General features: G+C 37.6%; 1 protein-coding gene across 1 annotated transcript; it reads left to right on the top strand.

Annotated features, from left to right (window-relative positions):
* The first annotated feature begins 3,492 nt into the window (after nt 1–3,492).
* Pcdh20 (protocadherin 20) lies at nt 3,493–9,610 on the top strand. Its single transcript, XM_075949562.1, has 2 exons — nt 3,493–4,325; nt 5,381–9,610. Exons 1-2 carry the CDS (start codon nt 4,194–4,196, stop codon nt 8,105–8,107), a joined length of 2,859 nt encoding a protein of 952 aa, XP_075805677.1. The 5' UTR covers nt 3,493–4,193; the 3' UTR covers nt 8,108–9,610.
* Nucleotides 9,611–21,956: the final 12,346 nt, after the last annotated feature.

Below are 21,956 nucleotides of genomic sequence, written 5' to 3'. Positions count from 1 at the left end.
AATCACGTACACACATATTAAAAGAAGATTATGTTTCCAAATATATATATATATGTGTGTAATTTATTTTAAGTTTACAAATTAGAGAGTTAAGCTGTGTGTATAGCCAGTAGTAAAAGGTTAAAGAAGTTTTAAAAACTAGTAATATCACAAATACATGTCTCTAACAATGTTTCTGTGGTAATCAGCTTGTTGGCTGAATTTAACACATTTAGATGATGGGTAGGTTAATTGATTGATTAATTAATTGATGATTTGATCTATCCATTCATGGAAGAAGGATATACTAGAAGAGAAAATCATATATAGTTTATGTCACAGATCAGAGTCCAATAAGCACATCAGATAACATGTAACAATGTAAAATTTTTATCTTAAAAATTGTACTATAAAACCACCACAATGGTTAATGAAATAACAAATAACTGACTTCATGTTCAGACAATAAATACTGATAAATTATATTAACATTTCAAAAATATTCTTTATTCTATAAATGCAATAACCATTAACATAGTTTAACCAATCAGAAAAACTTTTGTATTGCATAACACATGGATTATACTATAAAATATCTTATATATTAATATACTGCATACACTTATGCTTAACATAGATTCTAAATAAACATATTTAAAGTTTTATAAGATACTAATAATATAAGCAAACTATCTTAAAATAAGGTAATATAATTTTTATTATTTTACAATTTTGAATTATATGTAACAAACATTGGGCTGTATTTCAAAATACATTAAACATTAATATTAATGGGCTAATTAAGAAAGCCTTTTTGAATAACATGCTACTATTAAAATAACTTTTAAATTTAAAATGATAAGTAATTACAGACATAAGCAATAACTTACATAGTATTTTAAGAATTCAAATATTGCAAAAATATGCTTATTAAAGTACAATTTTTAAACTCGTCTCTTAGTAGACACAGAAATATGCCCATTCCATTAAAAAAAAAGAAAAACATTAGGGAGAGAAGGCATGCAACAACTGAAAACCATCACTACCATTTAGTTATATAACCGAGTGAATAATCAACCAATCTGTTTTACCAGGTAGTATCTGTTACTGACAGAAAACAGTTAAGCCAACTCATGCATATATGTACATGTGGTATGTGAGGATGTTCAACAGGAAACCAAAGCAGAGGTGTAACGATTTGTCTAAGGTCACACAGGATATAAGGAATAAACCAGAGACTAGAATCTAAATCCCCAGCTCTGTTCCAAATACCAGCCGTCATTTCATGCTGCACTTTGTCTACAGCAGAAATAGGCTTGGGAGGCAAATAATCTCACTATTCTTCTAGACCAATTTTTACAAAACACCTGGGAAGCAGGCCCAGAGCGATTGAGACATCTGAGAAGCTCATGAGTATTATTTTCAAGGGACTAATAGCGTGGAAGCTCTCTAAATCATCTTTAAAAAGAAATCTGTGGCACCAGATGGTAGGTCACAAGGCTCTCTCCAGAAGGAACAAGAGTCTGGGATGCTTTTACAAAGCCCAGGAAAATGGTGCATAGAATTGTGGAAGTTCATTTGGTTTTGCCCTTTTAAAAACCCAATTAAAAAACAAAACTCTGCATGAAACCTCTGCTTGGATCCTCCAAGAGAGATGATAACAGGTAGTTCATTTAGCTCTTTTGACACTATGCTTGTGACATATAACAGGCCACCTAGTTTTTTGCCAAGGCTCCCAGTTTTTATGACAAATAACTATTCAGGGAGAGACTCAACAACTGCCATAGTAACGTAAAACAAATCTGTTTCGTATTGTCATCACAAATAGTACTTTCAGAACCTGTTCAATGCCTGTCTTTCTACTATCTTGAACTGATTTTGCTATAGTTCTCATATCCAATCTTTTTAGAAACACAGTAGACAAATTATAATCTAAAAAGATTGAATTTCCATCCGGTTTAACAAAGATTTGGAACACTAACATAGTTTTCTATAAAAACAGTTGGATAATATGGTGGGGTCAAAAAAAATTATGCTGTAATGGGTGGTAGGGATACCTTTAAAAAGTAGATTTATAGTAAAGAAGGGAAAGATGCCAGAGGAAAGGAAGCCAGTTGTGAGTATAACCATGAAAAGATGTTCTCCAGTTAGATTGTATTTATAAACAATAATGTTCTTATTATTGTATTTATAAACAGCAATGTTCTCACAAACAAATAAAAGTTAAAGAAACACACACACCTACACAGAAAGACAGAGGAAGGGGGGAACAAGACCTTAATCAAAAGAAGAGGGCATGACGTGTGTGAATATATACAGTCCAACACATTTACTATCTAGGTAGCAATCGAATTACTGAATTTTCTGGGTTTTATGACCATTGAAAGATTTTCTAACTGTAGGCATCTCTGCTGACTTCAGGAGGCCAAAGATATTGCACGACGACATAAACACAATTTAGATGGATCGTGGTGCTGATTTTTAGAATCTAATAACATGTTAACTACAGACTCCAAGATAAATATTTACCTAGGATGGTAAAAGTTCAGCTGTAGTCCAGATAAAGTAATAAGACAGAAGAGGCAAACATGCCTCCCTGGAGGTGGCCTGTTTACCAGATGCATAATGTCCTCTACCCAGAAGAACACGGCCCGATGTCTATCCATGGGTTTGCCACTCTATCTATGCTCCTACAGCACTGTAAAGAGCTATGATTATATTATGAGTCAGACAGGTTGTATAAAGGGTTGTGTCTGTTGCATGGCCAGCACGGCTTCCGTACTGACAAGCTGCTGCACACCAGATGTTCTAGTGGGGCACTTGGTCAATGTTTACTCTGGACCTAGGATTGCTGAAAACGAGGGGAAAATGCGGCCGTAAGCTGAACAATTAGCTTAGACAAACAATTTCTATGTTAGTTAGTTCAAGGTAGAAAGAAACTAAATTAACTTTCCTTTGGAAAGCACAGAAAATTGCTATTCCTCTTGTCAGAAGAAGAGATTTTTCTGGTCTAGACTCAGTCACTGATCCCTCAGCAGATAAGACATTATGTTTAAGCCAGAAAAGGGGAAATTTGGAAGCCCCGTGCAGAGAATCTAGACTTGAAGGGAGGCTAAATGGGCTTGGCCATTGCTTATGTGACATCCGGCAAGTCAGGCAGTTTCACAGATTGAACACACCGGATTTTCCCACCAGCTCTGATTTCATCAAAGATTACAGGTCACAAACTGTTGAGAATCAGAGTGGGAAAAAAATAGCAAAGCATTTCGGACCCTGTTCCCAGACCTGTTTCTAAGGGGGCATTTCTCCAATAGGCATTTAGGATAGCTGAGTAAAAAGAGACGAGAAAACAGTAATTTGAAAAGTAAGCAGTGTTTTATTTAAGCTTTGGTATCTGCCCTCTCTCCTTTAAATGTTCCTCTTTCAGAAAGACAGGTGATACTGCTTGCAGTGCAGAGAGAGAGAGAGAGAGAGAGAGAGAGAGAGAGAGAGAGAGAGAGAGAGAGAGAGAGAGAGAGACTTCCTTCCAGTCTTTCAGCTAGAAACTGCGGCTGTCTCTAAAATCAAGCCTCCACCAGACACCCAAAGACACTTGCATACAGAAAACTATCATCTTTGCCATCACCAACAGCGAAGCTTAAAATGAAGACATCGGGAACATTTATGGATTTCATAGATTCGCTTTTCTGGGTCTCATCTTGGCACAAAGAAGTTGAGACTACTGTTATTTGAGAAAAGTGTATTTTCTTGCTCTGTAGAAAGCACTGCTGGATCCCTATGACTAGGAGGAACGGATTGGCAAAGCAGGATTTTGTGGGACCGCTTTTGTGCTTTCGGATACCAGTGTGTTCTTGTTTATTTATTTTAATTCTTCCTCTCCTGCTAGCAACCTGTGGACTCGGGATTTAACGGTGCAGTAAAGAGCAGGGCTGGTTGACAGGCGCTCTGGCACCGGACCTGGTGACATCTCCTAGCAGCCTTGGAGAACCAGACCTCGCTCTGCTTCTTTGGCGGGCTGTAGACATATCATGTCCAAGAGTGGACACTGTAAATGTCCCCTCCTGGCCCAGGGCTTTTCAGACCATCCGAGTTCCTTTTTTAATTGACAGGCCAGTGACTATTGGCTGAAGGTCCCCAGCGATTTGCATGAACGGGGAGGGAGTGTCCTCCGCCGCCCTCCCTTCTGGAGCTCGCTGACTGCAGCCTCCTAGGGAATGCGCGGCCGAGGGAACGCGCGCAGCTCGCTGATCCAGGCAGTGAGCTTGCGCCCGGCGACCTGGCACCCGTGCCTGGATATGGGGCATCTACACCGTCCCAGGAGCAGCACCAGCCACAGAAACCTGCCGGTAAGGATGCAGGAATCCCGATTCCCCAGAAGTTGCAATGCTCTCCAGCTGTTCCTACTCCTTGACAGTGTTTTCAAAGGTTTTCCCATAATGCAAACTTCCCAAGATGATGGGGGGGGGGGGGGGGCGAGTTTTGGATACAGTGCCTACGGTATTTTAGCAGATAGTTTCGTCCCCCAGGTCGAGAAAGGAAGTTTCTGAAGCAGAAATGTTGGACGAGGTTGATGGCCAAAGGTGCCCTCAATCTGCTTTATATTCAGGGGTAAGAAGATTGATCCCTGTAGCCGATGTCAGCTTGGAATTGTCTGTCTACTGCAACTGACAACTGCTTTTGCATAATAATTTTCCGCGTATACTTTACTGGATCCTAGGCTTGGCAGGAGGTAGGGCGCATAAGAGGCAGCGACCCAGATCCTTTGATTTGATGTACTAACAAAAATGGGGGGGGGAATTTTTCACTTTACCCCCTTTAATCTAAGGGGGGGTTGGGGAGTAGGTAGGGAGTATGGCTCAATTTTTCATATTATTGCTGTTATTATTATTAGTGTGGATGCTATTGTTTATAGTGGCTTCAGAGAAAACGGATGTAACACATTAGGTGTTCTGGGACCTTAATGGCAGAATCATTTCAACGAGAAGTAAATCGTCTACCGCTCAATGCTTTCCGCCACCATCCTCTTCTTTCCCCATAACCTAAGTAGGTTTCCTGTCGCGTTGCGCAGCCTTTTGAGAGGAAGCCTTCTCTGTTCTGTGTTTGTAGGGACCCAATGTCTGACAATTTGGGATTCTAACTGTTAGCTAAACGAGACTAGGGACCGTACCGGGTGGGAGTGGGGGAGAATATAAGATGAAGAGAAAGGAGTAAGTTTCAGAGACGCCTTTGCTCCACAGACCTCCCAGCCTGGCAGCAAGTTTGTACTTCGCTCGAGATGAGAGGTTTTGTTTGTGAAGTAGGGATGAGCATAAGCATTGCCCCGGGCGGGAGTCACTCTTTACTTAATCCCATCTCTGCTTCCGGAAGTGTATAATCACTTTGTCCCTTCACTTCACTCCAGCATGTTTTTCTGCTTTTTCTCTTCGTGGGACCCTTCAACTGCCTCGCGAGTTACAGCCGTGCCACCGAGCTTCTGTACAGCCTAAACGAGGGACTGCCGGCCGGGGTGCTCATAGGCAGCCTGGCTGAAGACCTAAGGCTGCTACCCCGGGCCTCCGGGAGGCAGAACCAGCAGTCGCTGCCTCCAGAGCGCACTGCCACTGAAGGGAGCCCCCCTCTCTCTTTCAGCTTGGCCTCTGGAGGACTGAGTGGCCAGTATGTGACCCTAGACAACCGCTCTGGGGAGCTGCACACTTCGGCACAGGAGATTGACAGAGAAGCGCTGTGTCTGGATGGGGGCGGAGGGGCTGCCTGGGGCGGCAGCACCTCCATTGCCTCCTCTCCTTCCTCTGACTCTTGCCTTTTGCTTCTGGATGTGCTGGTCCTGCCTCAGGAATATTTCAGGTTTGTGAAGGTGAAAATTGCCATCAGGGATATCAATGACAATGCTCCACAGTTCCCACTTTCTGAAATCTCTGTTTGGGTCCCAGAAAATTCACCTGTAAACACCCGATTGGCAATAGAGCACCCAGCTGTGGACCCCGATGTCGGCATTAATGGAGTGCAAACCTATCGCTTACTGGACTACCATGGCATGTTTACCCTCGACGTGGAGGAGAACGAGAACGGGGAGCGAACCCCTTACTTGATTGTCATGGGTGCTTTGGACAGAGAAACCCAGGACCAGTATGTGAGCATCATCATAGCTGAGGATGGTGGGTCTCCACCACTACTGGGCAGTGCCACCCTCACCATTGGCATAAGTGACATCAATGACAATTGTCCTCTCTTTATAGACTCACAACTTAATGTCACCGTTTATGGGAATGCTACAGTAGGCACCCCCATTGCAGCTGTCCAGGCTGTCGATAGAGACTTGGGGACCAATGCACAGATCACTTACAGTTACAGCCAGAAAGTTCCACAAGAATCCAAGGATTTGTTCCACCTGGATGAGACGACTGGAGTCATTAAACTTTTCAATAAGATTGATGGGAGTGTTCTACAGACACACAAGCTCACCATCCTTGCTAATGGACCCGGCTGTATCCCTGCAGTGATCACTGCTCTTGTGTCCATCATCAAAGTTATTTTCAGACCCCCAGAAATTGTCCCACGTTATATTGCAAATGAAGTGGATGGGGTTGTATATTTGAAAGAACTGGAGCCTGTTAACACTCCAATTGCATTTTTCACCATTAGAGATCCAGAAGGCAAATACAAGATTAACTGCTACCTGGATGGTGATGGGCCATTTAGGCTGGTGCCCTACAAGCCGTACAACAACGAATATTTGTTGGAGACCACAAAAACTATGGACTATGAGCTGCAGCCATTCTACGAAATAGCTGTAGTGGCCTGGAACTCAGAAGGGTTTCATGTCAAGAGGATCATTAAAGTGCAACTTTTAGATGACAATGACAATGCTCCTGTTTTCCCTCAACCTTTGATAGAACTGACCATTGAGGAAAACAATGCACCCAACGCCTTTCTAACGAAGCTCTATGCTACGGATGCTGACAGTGGAGAGAGGGGGCAAGTGTCTTATTTCCTGGGACCAGATGCACCATCTTATTTTTCCTTAGACAGTGTCACGGGGATTCTGACAGTTTCTACTCAGCTGGACAGAGAAGAGAAAGAAAAGTACAGGTACACTGTCCGTGCTGTGGACTGTGGGAAGCCACCCAGGGAATCAGTGGCTACAGTGGCTCTCACTGTATTGGATAAAAATGACAACAGTCCTAGGTTCATCAACAAGGACTTCAGCTTCTTTGTTCCAGAAAACTTTCCAGGTTATGGTGAAATTGGAGTCATTAGCGTAACGGATGCCGATGCTGGGAGGAATGGATGGGTAGCCCTCTCGGTGGTAAACCAGACTGACATTTTTGTCATAGACACAGGCAAGGGCATGCTGAGAGCTAAGGTCTCTTTAGACAGAGAGCAACAAAGTTCTTACACTCTGTGGGTGGAAGCTGTTGATGGGGGTGAGCCGGCCCTTTCTTCCACCACAAAAATCACAATTCTCCTTCTGGACATCAATGATAACCCTCCTCTTGTCTTATTTCCTCAATCTAATATGTCTTATTTGTTGGTCCTACCCTCCACTCTCCCTGGCTCACCAATTACAGAGGTCTACGCTGTTGACAAAGACACAGGCATGAACGCTGTCATAGCTTACAGTATCATAGGGAGAAGAGGTCCCAGGCCCGAGTCCTTTAGGATTGACCCAAAAACTGGCAACATAACTCTGGAAGAAGCTTTGCTGCAGACAGATTATGGACTGCATCGCTTACTGGTGAAAGTGAGTGACCATGGCTACCCTGAACCGCTCCATTCCACTGTTATGGTGAACCTATTTGTCAATGACACTGTCAGTAACGAGAGCTATATTGAGAGCCTTTTAAGAAAAGAACCAGAAATTAATATAGAAGAGAAAGAACCACAAATCTCAATAGAACCAACTCATAGGAAGGTAGAATCTGCGTCCTGTATGCCCACATTAGTTGTACTGTCTGTCATAAGCTTAGGTTCCATCACGCTAGTAACAGGGATGGGAATATATATCTGCTTACGGAAAGGTAAAAAGCATCACAGGGAAGATGAAAATTTGGAAGTACAAATTCCACTGAAAGGAAAAATTGACTTGTGTATGAGAGAGAGAAAACCAATGGATATTTCTAATATTTGATGTTTCATTGTGGAATAACACAGAGGGATCTTTTAACTTCCATGAGTAGTCTTTGTCAACGCAAACAATGCTGTGCTAAGGAGGTTCCATGGAAAGACAACTAATTTATAGCTTGTAACATATTGTAAATACTTGTTTACAGGTTTTTAATTCAAATTCAGAGGTTATAAAATGTGTACAGAATTTTTAAATGAAAATTAGTACTAACAGCTATATCGTTGTTATTTATATATATAAAATATATATATATATAAAACGCTGGACATAGTTGGCAGCTCTCATACACCAAGCAGATGACTGACAAATCTCAAGACTAAGGTAAGAAAAGTACGTTTTGTTGTTCTAAAATGTCTTTTCACCACAAGAGGGCACCAGCTGTCCCTTTGCAGGGGACTGCAGTATTGTACATGATAGTTGTTGTACATGAAATTGAGAGAGTATATTTTAAATATATTGTTTTTCACATTAAATATAAAATTAAAGTAAATTGAATTTGCCTACTTAAATATATGATAAGAATGAAGAGAAGTCCACTTGTAAACAAAATTCATTACCTCATAAGTACATCAATTATAGTTTGAAAGAGAAGGCATTTAAAAAGAAGTGCAATTCATGTTGGGCAAACATCAAAACACTGCGATGTGTTCCACAGTGCACTGCTTTGTGCAGGTCCACCTGCTGTCTGTATGCTTTGCAAGTGTACTTACTTGCTAGAAATACAGGAGGTGGGCATCATCTGTGTATTCTTCCTTTTGTAAAATGTAACTAGACACTGCACTCAGTAAGAGCAAGCATATCTATGTCTCAATCTCAACTTGCTTGCTTGGTGTTTACAGTGTCCGCGCGTTCTCAGCTTGTGAGCAGCAGTTTGTTTTTGGGTTATGTGTTAAGTTGTGTACGATTCTATTCATCTTCCATGTGAGGAAAAGAAAGGTAGCATTCAAATTGAACTCTTCTGAAAGCTGGTGTACACTAGTGATTGTTTTAGTTGGCATTTTATGTGAAAGTTATACATTTTTGTAGTTGTTTAGCTCCATTGACTACCATTCTGGCTTCTTAATTTGGTTCTGGAAAACATCCAACAGTTTATTTGTAAAAAGATTTTTTTGATAATTTAGTTTTGACTGACTCTTTTGCAATTAAGAAAACTGGTTTGTCAATGATTTCTAACTTTTCTGTCTTTGCATGAGATGGGACTTTCATTTTATATAAGAACTATAGCAAGGCTGTCAGTGTAAACAAGAAATGTGTTAGCTTCAAATGGGTCACTTTACTTACTTATCAGCATCATGTTCTGTATCGTACCAAATGTTTATATGTCTGCAAATTAAAGGTATATATTTTCATAATTTCCTGATTGTTTTTACCATTTTATATCTGAACATGGGCTTGTTCTTTCACTGAAGTGCCTGCTATTGGTGTCTGTTTGTTTTTAGGATTAAATGTGAGAAATTGTAGTATTCTGCTATGCTAAAGTTTATATTAAACTAATTCATGACTTAATTAAGCATTGGGTAAATTATTAAGGGTGTGTATAATTGCAGCCTATATAGAAGAGAGTATTCCTGTATGTTTCAGTTCTTATGAAAACTTGCACCCATGCATCTGTATATTCATATTAACTAATTACAGATTTATTATCAGTGTAACCTTTTCTCCCCATTCAGCAAACTTCTTATTTGCTGTGTTTCACTAGTGTGCCATGCTTTTTGAGGTAATAACACAACATGAAGAAAAAACTTAAACACAAACACGGGGCTTATCAGATGTGTATCAATTACTTATTGTTGTTTTCTTCTCTTTGGTAATCTGGATACATAAGTATGTAAAGCATCAGAGTTTGAGACAAAAATCACTATATTTTCATGAAAGTTTCTTTTGTATGATAGGCACTTGTATTCAGAGACTTATGAGGCCATTTAAGCGTATAAACTGTTCATTCACAACTCTTATGTAACAAAGGAGGAAAACATCCTTTCTAGTCATATTTTACTTAGTTTCTTTTATCAAAGGAAGAACTACATAAACACAAGTAGCAACATTAATAAAAAATAAGTTCTCCACCAGCTCCATGACTTTTGCCATCATCATAAAGAGAAAAATAAATATTTTCTTTATTTCTGAGTTTGAACATGGCTCATGTGTTATGGGATGGCTATTGCACTTCATTTCTTGCATGAGAAATATTTATAACCTTAATAAAATTGTGCATTTGAAATATTTTTGTTGTAGGGTTTCCTTTACGTAGTATTTTATTCAGATTAAAAACAGAAATCTAAGGGAAAGCTAAAGTAAATTAAGCTTAAAGATAAAAGCTTCTTTTTCCTAAGACCCTGTGCTAGAACAGTTGCCAAAATGTATGCTAATCATGTCAATGTTGTTAGTTAAGCTGGCACAAAGATAACTGTTCCATTCATTAAAACCTCTAATATCCATTTAACAGTTTGAGGACCAGTGAGCTCCCTTTGCCCAATTTAATGATGAAGGGATGGCTCTGATATTTGTCCTGCCAAATAGATCCTAGAGAAAAGGGTACATTAACTTGAAATTGGGAAATACAATACCAATATAGCATTTTCTGCTGGGGGGGGGATACCTTACATTATTTTTATCATTATCTGATTACAGAACATATTTTTTAAAGCTATTTTTTTTCTGGCAGATACACTTTTATCAAGAAGAGTTTGAAAGTCTCTCTCTCTCTCTCTCTCTCTCTCTCTCTCTCTCTCTCAAAACAATCCTGAAGAATTGGTACATTAGAAAACCCTAATCCCTAATGTTTTGAAGGCTGTACTAGTGTTTTTGAAAATAGCAGGCTTGATTGTACTATGAAATAACATCAGTAAAAGAAGCAGTAAGGATGGTGTATGAAGTTGACTTGATTGCAGGAAGAAATCGCACAAAGATTCTCATTTGCATCACTAGAAGATGCCTAAATTGAAAACTGTAAAAGGAGAAATCAAGCAATTCTCCATGAAGACACATTTCAAAATATTGATCTTTGGTAGAAAAGGGAAAATGTCGTCAAAATGTAGCAGTGCAAAAGGGGTGTTCTTCAGCTTCACGGGGAAGCCTCAGTTCCTAGAGACATGAAACACAGATTCTAAGACGGTCTTCACTCCAAGCTGGATTTGCACACTCAAGGGTAAAGCAGCTTGCTGTTACAAAATTTCATATTCCTGACATACATACTCTGCTTGTCATGGTGAGTTTTCATAGAAGTAGTAAATTAATATTGACAAAAAAAGCCAACAGTTGTTCAAAAAAGCATAAAAATTATTAATTCAATCCATTCCTAATTACTGTTCAATGGAGACCCATCCTCTATTTCCTAATTTTTATATCAGATGAGAAATTACCATGTAAATTTGCAGATAGAAACACATCATTACAATCCTTAATAATCTTCAAATGTCTCTTATTTACATATAATATTTTTAAATTATTACTTTTATGATAAGCTACTAAGCTGGAAATGTTTTCCTGTACATTTACTTTAGGTAATTTTTAGTGGGGCCACAGTGTACCTATGTCTACAGGTCAGAGGAAAACTTGGAGCAGTTAGTTCCAGCGATAAAACTCAGGTTGAAAGACTTGGCATCAAGTCCCTTTATCCGCTGAGCCATCTCACCAGTCCCAGGATTGCCCTCCCTTAAGGAAATCACACAAAGTAAATAAGCATCACGGAAACCTAACAATGCACAAAGTAAGAACACTGTGCTAATTAAAAACATTCCATTTCTCATTTTACACATATTTTCTATGCAAAATTAACAGTCAAGAAGACAGGGTTCTTTACAAATTTGTATTATGGTGTGGAAGGCCAATGAGGAAACAAAATTCAAAATGCTTTGCTTGATAAAAGGAGCTATTTCATGTATGTCATGGAAACAGGACCTACCCTGATCCTAGAAACTCCTAGAAGCCCTCACGGTGGAATTGATTTCAATTCTCTGCTTCCCTCAAAGATTTCTAATAGCATCCAGAGGAAAAACCTGAGGCAAGGAGTTCTACAAGGAGATAAAGGTATCTGAAAATGAGGGGATTATATGCAAGGTACAAAATTGTGAGCATGTGTGTTTGCAGAAATACCAGCCTTCCAGGTCTTCCCGGCTGCCACAATAAAAGCAATAAAATGAAATGAAAAAGTAGTTTTCAGAGGAAAGATAGTGTTCATCTTAATTTTTTAATCAAGATATATCTGTATTTAAGAAACCACTCTGATCATGTGTATGAATTTGGTTGAGGAGTAAACACAGATTGAATAAATGTTTTAGTGACAATTTAACTTAACAAGAGTCTTATACCACATATGGAACATATAGGATTTTATATAAGATATAAACAAAATATAATGGGCAAAACTAGTAAGACTGTAATCATTTGCATATAAAAACCAGCAAGAAAATTCTTTCTATTATTTGTTTTAAGCCTATTCTTTCCACACATTTTAAAAATAAAAAGTGATCATATTCAGAGTAAACCAGCAATGAGTGATTTGAGGCAATAACTTCGATCTCTAATGTTCAGTTTTACGACAGATGGAATTACAAAAGCACTAATTTACCCAGTTCATTTTATCTTTATGGCTGTCAATTCTATTTAATTTAGCGAACGTTATTGTGTGTCCATGTGGTAGATATTTCATTATGAGTGTAACGTCACTAAATATGTCTTATGCTAAGCATTTGTTACCCTATTTTGTTTTCAAGAACAATAAAAATACACATACACAAATTTTCATTCTGAAAAACTGGGAAAATGTAGTAAGATGTCAATAGATAATATTCAAGATAAATATAATTGCCAGTGTCGTTCTGAAAACAAAAAAGAACTATGATAAATTTAGTAATTTAGGGGAAAATCTAGAAAACATGACCTCAAAAACTAAAAAATAAGAGTCTAAGAGGTCCAGGCTCTGGGATTCAATATGGTTTTCACTAACATAAATAATTTTGCCATCCTATTTTCTATGTTGTTTTATTTTGAATTATTTATCTGTACTTAATAGTCAGTAACAAGTTCTCTAAATACAAAGCAATATTATAGGCAGTCCTGACTTCTTCCCATATACTTTCCATTTCTAATGGCCTCCTATGTGAAAATTATTAACATACATTATAATAAGTAGGACTTTGAAAATTTAATGAGATATTTTATAACTATTATTTTGCACAAATGCAGTATTATATGATATTAGTTATTGTTGTTATTGAAATTAAAAGTGTGCCCAGAAGTGGTCATAACAGTTTATTCTCCTAATCATTTATAAAATTTATCCAAACAGTATTCTTTATTATGTAACAGAAGCCTATGTGGTTAACAATATTCATCTTAAAAGCCTTAGTTACAGATTGCATGCTCCAACATCCTTTTAGTATCCTTTTGGTATCCTTTTAGATACCATAAGGTTTGGTTTTCTTTTTCTCTGACAATGAGTTCCCTTTTCTTTTAGAAATATCACAAGGATCCAGAAAATGATTTTTATTTACTATTTATTTATATACTTAGTTTTAGGTTTCTTGAGACAGAGTTTCTCTGTAGCTTTGGAGTCTGTCCTGGAAACTAGATTTTGTAGACCGGGTTGGCCTTCAACTCACTGAAATCTGCCTGACTCTGCCTCCTGGGGGCTGGGATTAAAGGTGTGAGCCACCACTGCCTGGCTAGATGATTCATATTTTCAAAATTCAGTAATGCAAAGACCACACCACTGATTTTATACTTGGCAGGGTTTCTCTTGGAACTAGTTCTTACAGACCAGTCTCATAGAGATTGGCCTACCTCTGCCTCCCAAGTGCTGGGATCAGAAAATGGCTCTCTTAGGCATATATGTTTGAGTACTTGGTCCCCAGTTGGTGGACCTGTTGGGGAAGGATTAGGATTTATGTCATTTGTAAAGTACCTGTGGTCTTGTTGAGGAGGTGTTTCACTAGGTGTGGGCTTTGAGGTTTCAAAGGCAGAACCAGACCCAGTGTCTCTCTCTTTGCTTTTTGTTTGTGAACCTGGATATAAGCACGCAGCTACTGCTTTTATGACAAGCCTGACTGCTAGCTGCCATGTTCCCTGTCATGAAAGACATGTACTCTAATCCTCTGGAAACATAAACCCAAATTTAAACTCTTTCTTTTATAACATGCCTTGGCCATGGTGTTTCACCAAAGTAGTAGAAACGTATTTAAGACAGAAGTGGGCACCAGGGAGAAGACTGTGGCTATGAAAGGCATGGCTGTGGCTTGATTTGGAAGCCATTTTGAAATTAAACAAAATTTTATGTCTTTGGATTTGAAAAGCAGTTGAATGCTACAAGTGGTGCTTGATTGGCCAATCAAGTAAGAATTTGGAAGACAATGGTGCTGAGAGCAATGTGGACTGTGGGAGCCCAATTCAAGAGGTTTCAGAGGTTAACAATATTAGCAACTGGACTAGAGACCATACTTGTGATATTTTGGCAAAGAATGTGGTTGCTTTTTGCATTAGTCCTATCAAATCTGTCTGAGATTAATCAAGGAATTTTAGAATAGCAATGTCATTGGCAGAGAAGATTTCAAGAGAGCCTAATATTGAGTTGTCACATTGTTATTAGCAATCATTTTTCAGCAGGTTTCAATGAAAAAAGGGAGCAAGAAAAAAATAAAATACAAAATATACAGATTGGAGAGAAAAATGAGCACCAGGAAATTTAAGTCAAGGCTTTTGTTGAAAGAGAAAATAGAGGCCGGAAATGTAAAGGGAGTTGTGCCCTCATATCAAGAATCCACCCAGCTAACCCTGCATTTGTGCAAAGGCCTAAAAAATTATCTGTCCTAAAGTTCAACAAAAAAAAGTCAAAGGGTGTGAAAATTTGATTGAAGGGGTGGCCAAATATCACCCCAAGCAGGTAGCCAGACTTGGTAGCATTAGGAACTTAGCTCTGGTTTTAGAGTAATGAAGGATCCTGGACTAAAGAGCTTGTAGAAACTTCCTCTCTGGTTAAGGAAAGCCGCTAAGACCTAGCCTGTGACCTGGGATTCCTTCATGGAAGACTTCAAATACCACTGAGTGGAGCTGTGAAATCCAAGCATGAATTGTGTTGGCGTTTCCCCAATGTTAGGGGTGACAGTGTGGGGACCAGACTTTGCAAACTCCATTTTAAGGAGGGGTTTACATCTTAATCCACATAATGAGCGGGAGCTGATCTCAGTTCCAGAAATATGCAGCTGAAAATTTGAATGGATATCCTGAAAATAGTCAATTAAGTAACTGGGGAAGAGGGTCATACAATTTAACAAGGTCCAGCTGTTCTTTGGTGGCATGCTGTCCTTGAGGATATCTTGTCAGTTATTGATTCTTGATTAGTTTTCACGCCCAAAATCTGATCAATGGTTTCAGTAACTACCTTACCCTATGCCTTCTTTACCCAATCCCAAGACAACAGGACATGAACTCCCCTGATTGCCGTGTTTCCCTTATAAAGTTCTCCTCTCTCAAAGCTCACCTCCACATGTCTCACATCCACTGTGTTGGTGTGCTGGAAGTGTGGTCCAAACTCGAGTTTGTATATTAAAGACCGTCATGTAATTTGCATCAGAAACCGGGCTCCATGAATTCATTTGGGGACCAGTAACTTGGGCATCACAAGAGTCTGAGAAATAGCTTTGAAGAGGAATTATGAGCAGAGAGTGGAGCCAGCCCAGGAGAGAAGTGTGCTTTAGTCAGCAAAGCTAGCAGGACAGAGTCATCTGAACCCTTTGGTATCTGACATGGAGTTACAGCGTTTGGAAATTTCCCTGCTGGCTTTCCTTCTCGCTTTGGTGCCACATTTCCTCACTAAATCCTCTTTTGTAATTTGGAATTGTAAAGCATATTCTGTCCTACGGTAAATTGGTAATGTATATTCTGTGTGTATGTACATACTTTTGCTTTTTATTTTACCTGGATTACAATTAAGAGATTACCTTGATTCTCAGAAGCTCTGACTTTTACCCTGATTGAGACTGAAAGACTGTCAGGACCTTTGCTTTGAACTCAATTTATTTTGCATGATATAAGGCCTGACACCTATAGGTACTGGGGAGGAAAATGTGGTAGTTTGAATGAGAATGGCCCCAGAGGCATATATGTTCCAATACTTGGCCCCAGGTTAGTGAGATTGTCCAAGAAGGATTAGCAAGCGTGGCTCTTTGGATCAGATGTGTCACTGGGGATGGGCTTTTCTTTGAAGTTTTAAAAGTCAACACCATTCTCAGTGTCTTTCTCTGTTTCCTGTTGAAAACCAGGATGGAAGCTCTCAGCTGTTGCTGCAGCATCATGTCTGACAATTTCCTGCCATTTTCCTCACTGTGATGCTCATGGAATCATATGGAACTATGAGCACCAAATTATTTTCTGTCTTTTATAAATTGCATGGGTCATGGTGTTTTGTTGGGGTAATAGAAAAATAACTAAGACAAAGCTGAGGATGTTAAATGAGAGGGCAATAACCCTGAATTTAAAAGAGATACCATGACCATGACCAAGGCAACTAATAATAGAGTTTATTTTGACTTCAGGTTCAAGAGGGTTAGGGTCTGTGATCATCCTGGTGGAGTATGGCAGAAGGCAGGCAGACAAGGCACAGGAACAGTAGTAGCTGAGTGCTTACACTGTGATCCTCAGGGAGGTGGCAGACAGAAGAGAGGAAGGGAGTAATGTAAAAGAATGTGAGCGTTTGAAACTTCAAAGCCTGCCACTAGTGAGATACCACCTCTAACAAGGCCACACACCCCATTCCTTCCCAAACAATTCAACTAGCTGGCGACCTAGGCATTCAAATATATGATCCCTTGGGCCATTCTCCTGAACCACCACAATTATCAAACACTTTGGATTGGATTTGGGGCAACTACTATAGAACATTATAGAATCCATGTTTTGTTCCAAAAACCTGGTCAAGAACTCATTGCGTTGGAGGCCATGGATCCTAGGAATGAAAATATTACTATTGTTTATGCTAAATCCTCATGGTGTCAAACTGCCATCCAAATACGCATGCGTATACACATAGATTAGTGTTGCATATAGGCATCAGAGGGGGAGCTTATTATTTTAACAGGCAGTAAACAGTTAATGCAAAAACTCATCACTGGCCAAAGTATAAAGAATAAGTGTTTGTGTAGTTTAAATGGATTAGGTATACAGCCCATACATAAGCTGGAGAGGAAATAAGATGCAAAAGTGGATGAGGGGGTATATAGAAAAAATATTCCCTCAACACAAGACGTAGATGGTATATTCATGAGCTCACAGCAGCTGTGCATATCTGCACTGGTACTGTATAAGCCTGGGACTGTAAACACTTCTTCATGGCTCCAAGAGAGATACATAAGACTCAACTCCTCCCTGAGGGACTACTGGCAATTGACTGAATACTAGCAGTCATTATGTAACTTTATAAAATTGTCAAGCCTTTTTATAAGAATTGAAAGGGAAAGGTTAACAGATGCCCTTTCAATGCTGTTGATGACTGCTGTTTTCAGTGTTGTAAGATGACTCCTCTGATTTTACCCTCAATGGTAAGGTAACCATTATAATGCTTACAAAGACAATAGACCAGGTGTCAAATTCTCAGAGACAAAATGTCATCTAATTAGTCAATCAATATAAATTATTAAATGAGAAATTATATATTCACCATATTTACAAGAGAGAGGTCATAATTTTAAAAATGAAACTTCTTGTACTTTTTAAATAGAAATAAATATATGGGAAATATAAAATTAAGCATTTGGCAAACTTATTGTCAGCAAACTATAACAAAAGATTCAACTAAAGAACAAGTGAGAATAATCAAGCAAAGCTTGTAAGGTATTAAAAAAACTAGAAGTAATAAAATTTACTTTAATAAGGGGTAAATATTGTACTTAAAATATTGCATAGCAGATATATTAAATTGTGGTTATAGTGTGATAACACTGTAATTTTTAAATTAATTTTAAAATGAAATGTTGACACTTTAGTCAAAAGAGAAGAAAAAAGTGATTTGTTATTGTTAACTTATTTATTACATAAGAAATAAAAATCACCTATAAATAATAACATAAAAAAGCAAACAGATAAAGTTTTGAGATATCAGGTAGAGGGTCACAAGTTTTCTCTTTGCAGTTTAGAGTATAATACTTTAACAAAGCTAAATGTGATATACATTATACATTAGTCACTAATGCAGCCAATGTATTCGATCTGTGCCTTTAAAAATAGACTATTTTGCTGAGCATAGAAGTAAACTCCTTTCCATTTTCTTAAGAATTATTCTGTAATTTAAAAAAAAAGTTAAACTCTTTGCACATAAGGTGGGATTTGCAACTCCCGTAACCATTTTCCAACATGACTCTCTATGAAAACCTCTACTCCAAACAGGTCAAGACTACCTGGCAGATAGGACGCTATCAAGAGGTAAGTACTACAAGTTAAAAAAAATATTTAAATGTGCAGTATTTATAATATATGAATTACAAAATAAATAGTGAATACTTTCCATGAACACAAAAAAGTTAAATATTTTATAATGCCCATTTCTGGTGTTCTTTAGGAAAACTGAATTCTTTAGAACTCCTAAGATAAATGTTTCTTAAAGAAGCAACAAATAAATGTCCTGGACACTGTGAACCAGACGATCTTCTCAGGAAGATTTTAATTTGCATTTCGGCAAAAGTAAAATAAAGTATTATGGTAAATGACCTATGCTGTGTAAAAATTAACCCAGATCCAAGGTTAACGTACTGATTTACATTTGGCAAATAGACTTTTTTCATTGCAAGTTAGACTTTGTGTTTTCTTAATGTGTTTTCCTGACAATGTGAGCTTCTAATTTACTGGAGTATAAAACAGACCTTGGGAACTGTTGTGTAAAGTCTTTTAAATAGTGCTATATAATATTATTCAAATGCTAATGTATCTGGTGAAATATGATGAGAAATATTAATAATAATGCAATTCATAATATTGATAATAATTAATACAATGATTGTATTTGCATTCACTATGAACAAAAATTTCTGCAGAGGAAACAACTATAGATAAGTCAAAGAAAAAGTACTGCAACTAAATGAAGAGTAAAATAAGCCAAGGAAGTTAATCATTGAATACAAGTTTTAAAATTATGAATGGAAGAGCAGTGACTTTAGCTAATGTGTAACATTTGATTAGCATGTCTGGGACCTTGGGTTTAACCATTTTTACTGTCAAAAACTGAATTCTGAAAATAGATACAATATCTAATGCTATTTTCCTTTTAGAAAATCATCTATCCACATTATTTCCTTAATCCACTGCTTTATATATGGGGAATTAGTTTCTCTAATGTTATTTTCTTAGAATTGTAGACTTCTAAAGTTTTCAAACTCAATGCTGACAGCACTAATTCTAAGCCATGTGCTGATAGCAACTCATGTATGGATATGGTGGTAGTGGAGACCTCTAAGCCCAGTACTCTGGAGGCAGGGACAAAAAAAAAATGACCACAGATTCAAGGTCAGCTTGATGTACATAGGCACAGACTAGGCAGGGCTATGTAGTAGACATTGTCTCAAACAGGTCTTGGGCTATGTAGAAGACATTGTCTCAAACAGGTCTTCATTTATCATGCTTTGAGTCTTTTGTTTTCCTCAGTTTAGAAGTTGTATTTTATGTCCACTTCCCCTTCTCCATGTTGGGATTTTTTTTCTGGTTTGAACCTGTGCAGGTCTTGTATATGTTGCCAGTCTCTATGAGTTCTTATACACATCTGTCTGCATTCATCCACATTCATCCTGTTGTGTGCGGAAGACACTCTTTCCTTGGAAATACATTCCACCTCTGGTTTAAAAATAAAAATAATAATAATCTTTCCTTAGCTCTTTCCCATAAATCCCTGAGCCTTGATGGAAGTGGTTTGATGAATATATCCCAATTTTAAGCTGAGTGCTCCAAAGTCACTCACTCTCTTCAGTGAAGTCTCAATTTTAACCAAGAAGTTAGTTATAGCTGGGAAAAATAAAGTCCATTTTCTCCCAATAAGTGCCACTGGATATATCAATGAGATTCCAGGAGAAATTATTTGCCAAGTAGTGGTTGATCAACACAGAAGGAACTCCATATTTTTCTGCACTTGTTATTTTGTTCTTGTTTCCTTGCTTAGGTACCTTTTTGTTTACTATTGTCTTAGGTTTGCCTGTTTTGTTAATGCAGCGTTTTCTGTTTTATCAATGGAGGGAAGAAGTTGGGTAGGTAGGGAGGTATACAGGAGATCAGGGAGGGAAAACATCAAAATATATTGTATGAAAAAATTAAGTAAAATTTTCATTTTGTAGATTTTTCTTATAGGTAGCAGTTGAAATATTCAGTGCAAGAACTCTGTAACCTGTATTTGACCTTTTCTAAAATATTTACATTGGATGATGAGCTCAAACTGAGCAAAAGCAAGTATTCTGCATATGCTTGATTTCTCAAACTGATCTTTGAAAAGACTATTTCCCCACAAAATGAACTGTAGTGTATACCCATCTCCTTTATCAATGTATTCCACGTCCAACTGAACAAATTTCTGCAAAGAATAGCTGAATAAGTGGGCCTATATAATACCTTTGATTATTAGTCTAATAGAACTTGGGTGAAGTAACCTTCATTTTTCTTTGTTTGACTCAGAATTGCTCTTCAAATTTCTGTGGCATATCAAAGTTTACACTGAAAATATCTGTGGAAGAATCCATCAGCTCAATTGAAGAGGATTTCTAAAAAAACTATACTAATGAATTTATTTAATGGAAAAATGGTAAAATCTCGGAAAATACGCAAACTGTCTCTTAGAGCCAGGAGAAATTCTAAAATATATTTCATTTTATTTTCCCACTGTGAGCTTTTTTGAGAGTACTCAGATATCATGCTGTTATTCCTCACAGTAAGCAAAATATCTAATAACCTATTTATTCTTCTTATCAGTAAGCAGACTATTCCCACAACGTTGCAGATGCCTTAATCCATAGATCCTAAAATATGCTGTATTATATGACAAGTGGAAAAGTACATTTACATCACAATACAATTGATAGAAAAAGATTTTTCTGCTATATGTAGCACAGAAAATTTCCTAGCAGTGATAATAACTGTTCCAGCTATTCCTTTCTGTTGCTTCAATAAAACACTATGGCTAGTCGCAGAGACAGTGCTCACCAAAAATAATACATTATCCTGCAAAAGTACTAGAACAGTCTATAAATGAGAAAGTTTAGCTGACTCATATAGAAAACCAAAGCTTTATACATGAATAAAAATTACAGTAGATATTTGAAATACTCTCTCTAAAATAAAAGCATTAAATACATGCTGAATTATTTGCTAAGTGAAGGAAATTTAAAAAAAATCTTAGAATAAGTACACAAATAGAAATGGGAAATAAAGTAGAGAATAGTAGCACTGCTAGATAAACATATTCACATTAATTAATGAAGTCACAGGATTACATAGAGAACTGCACTTGTATTTTTCTTTTTGTCTGTGATAGCTCCTGCTAGTTGATTAGCCCTGACATGAATAACATTGGATTTGAGAATCCAGGTCAGACACAATTTAGAATGAGATAAACTAAATGTCTAATGTTTGTAATTGAGATAAGATGGATGGGCATGAAGAGATTGCATATATAAGAGACTGCTGGAATTAAGAAAAAGCTGTATGTTAAATGTGTATCTTTTTATATCATTGCAGAAAAATACATGTCTCTACTCTAGCAAACGAGTCTCCTTAACTGTGGAAAGTAATTTATAATCTCTATAAAAAAACAAAAAAACAATCATCTTGGAATATTTTCTCCAAAAGACTTTTTACTCCACTTTTTTTATCTGTCCTATTTCCAATT

The sequence above is a fragment of the Microtus pennsylvanicus genome, chromosome 15 (assembly GCF_037038515.1).
Source record: "Microtus pennsylvanicus isolate mMicPen1 chromosome 15, mMicPen1.hap1, whole genome shotgun sequence".
NCBI classification, from domain to species: Eukaryota; Metazoa; Chordata; class Mammalia; order Rodentia; family Cricetidae; genus Microtus; species Microtus pennsylvanicus.
The sequence above is the reverse complement of the archived record's forward strand: the minus strand, read 5'-3'. Positions and strand labels throughout refer to the sequence as shown.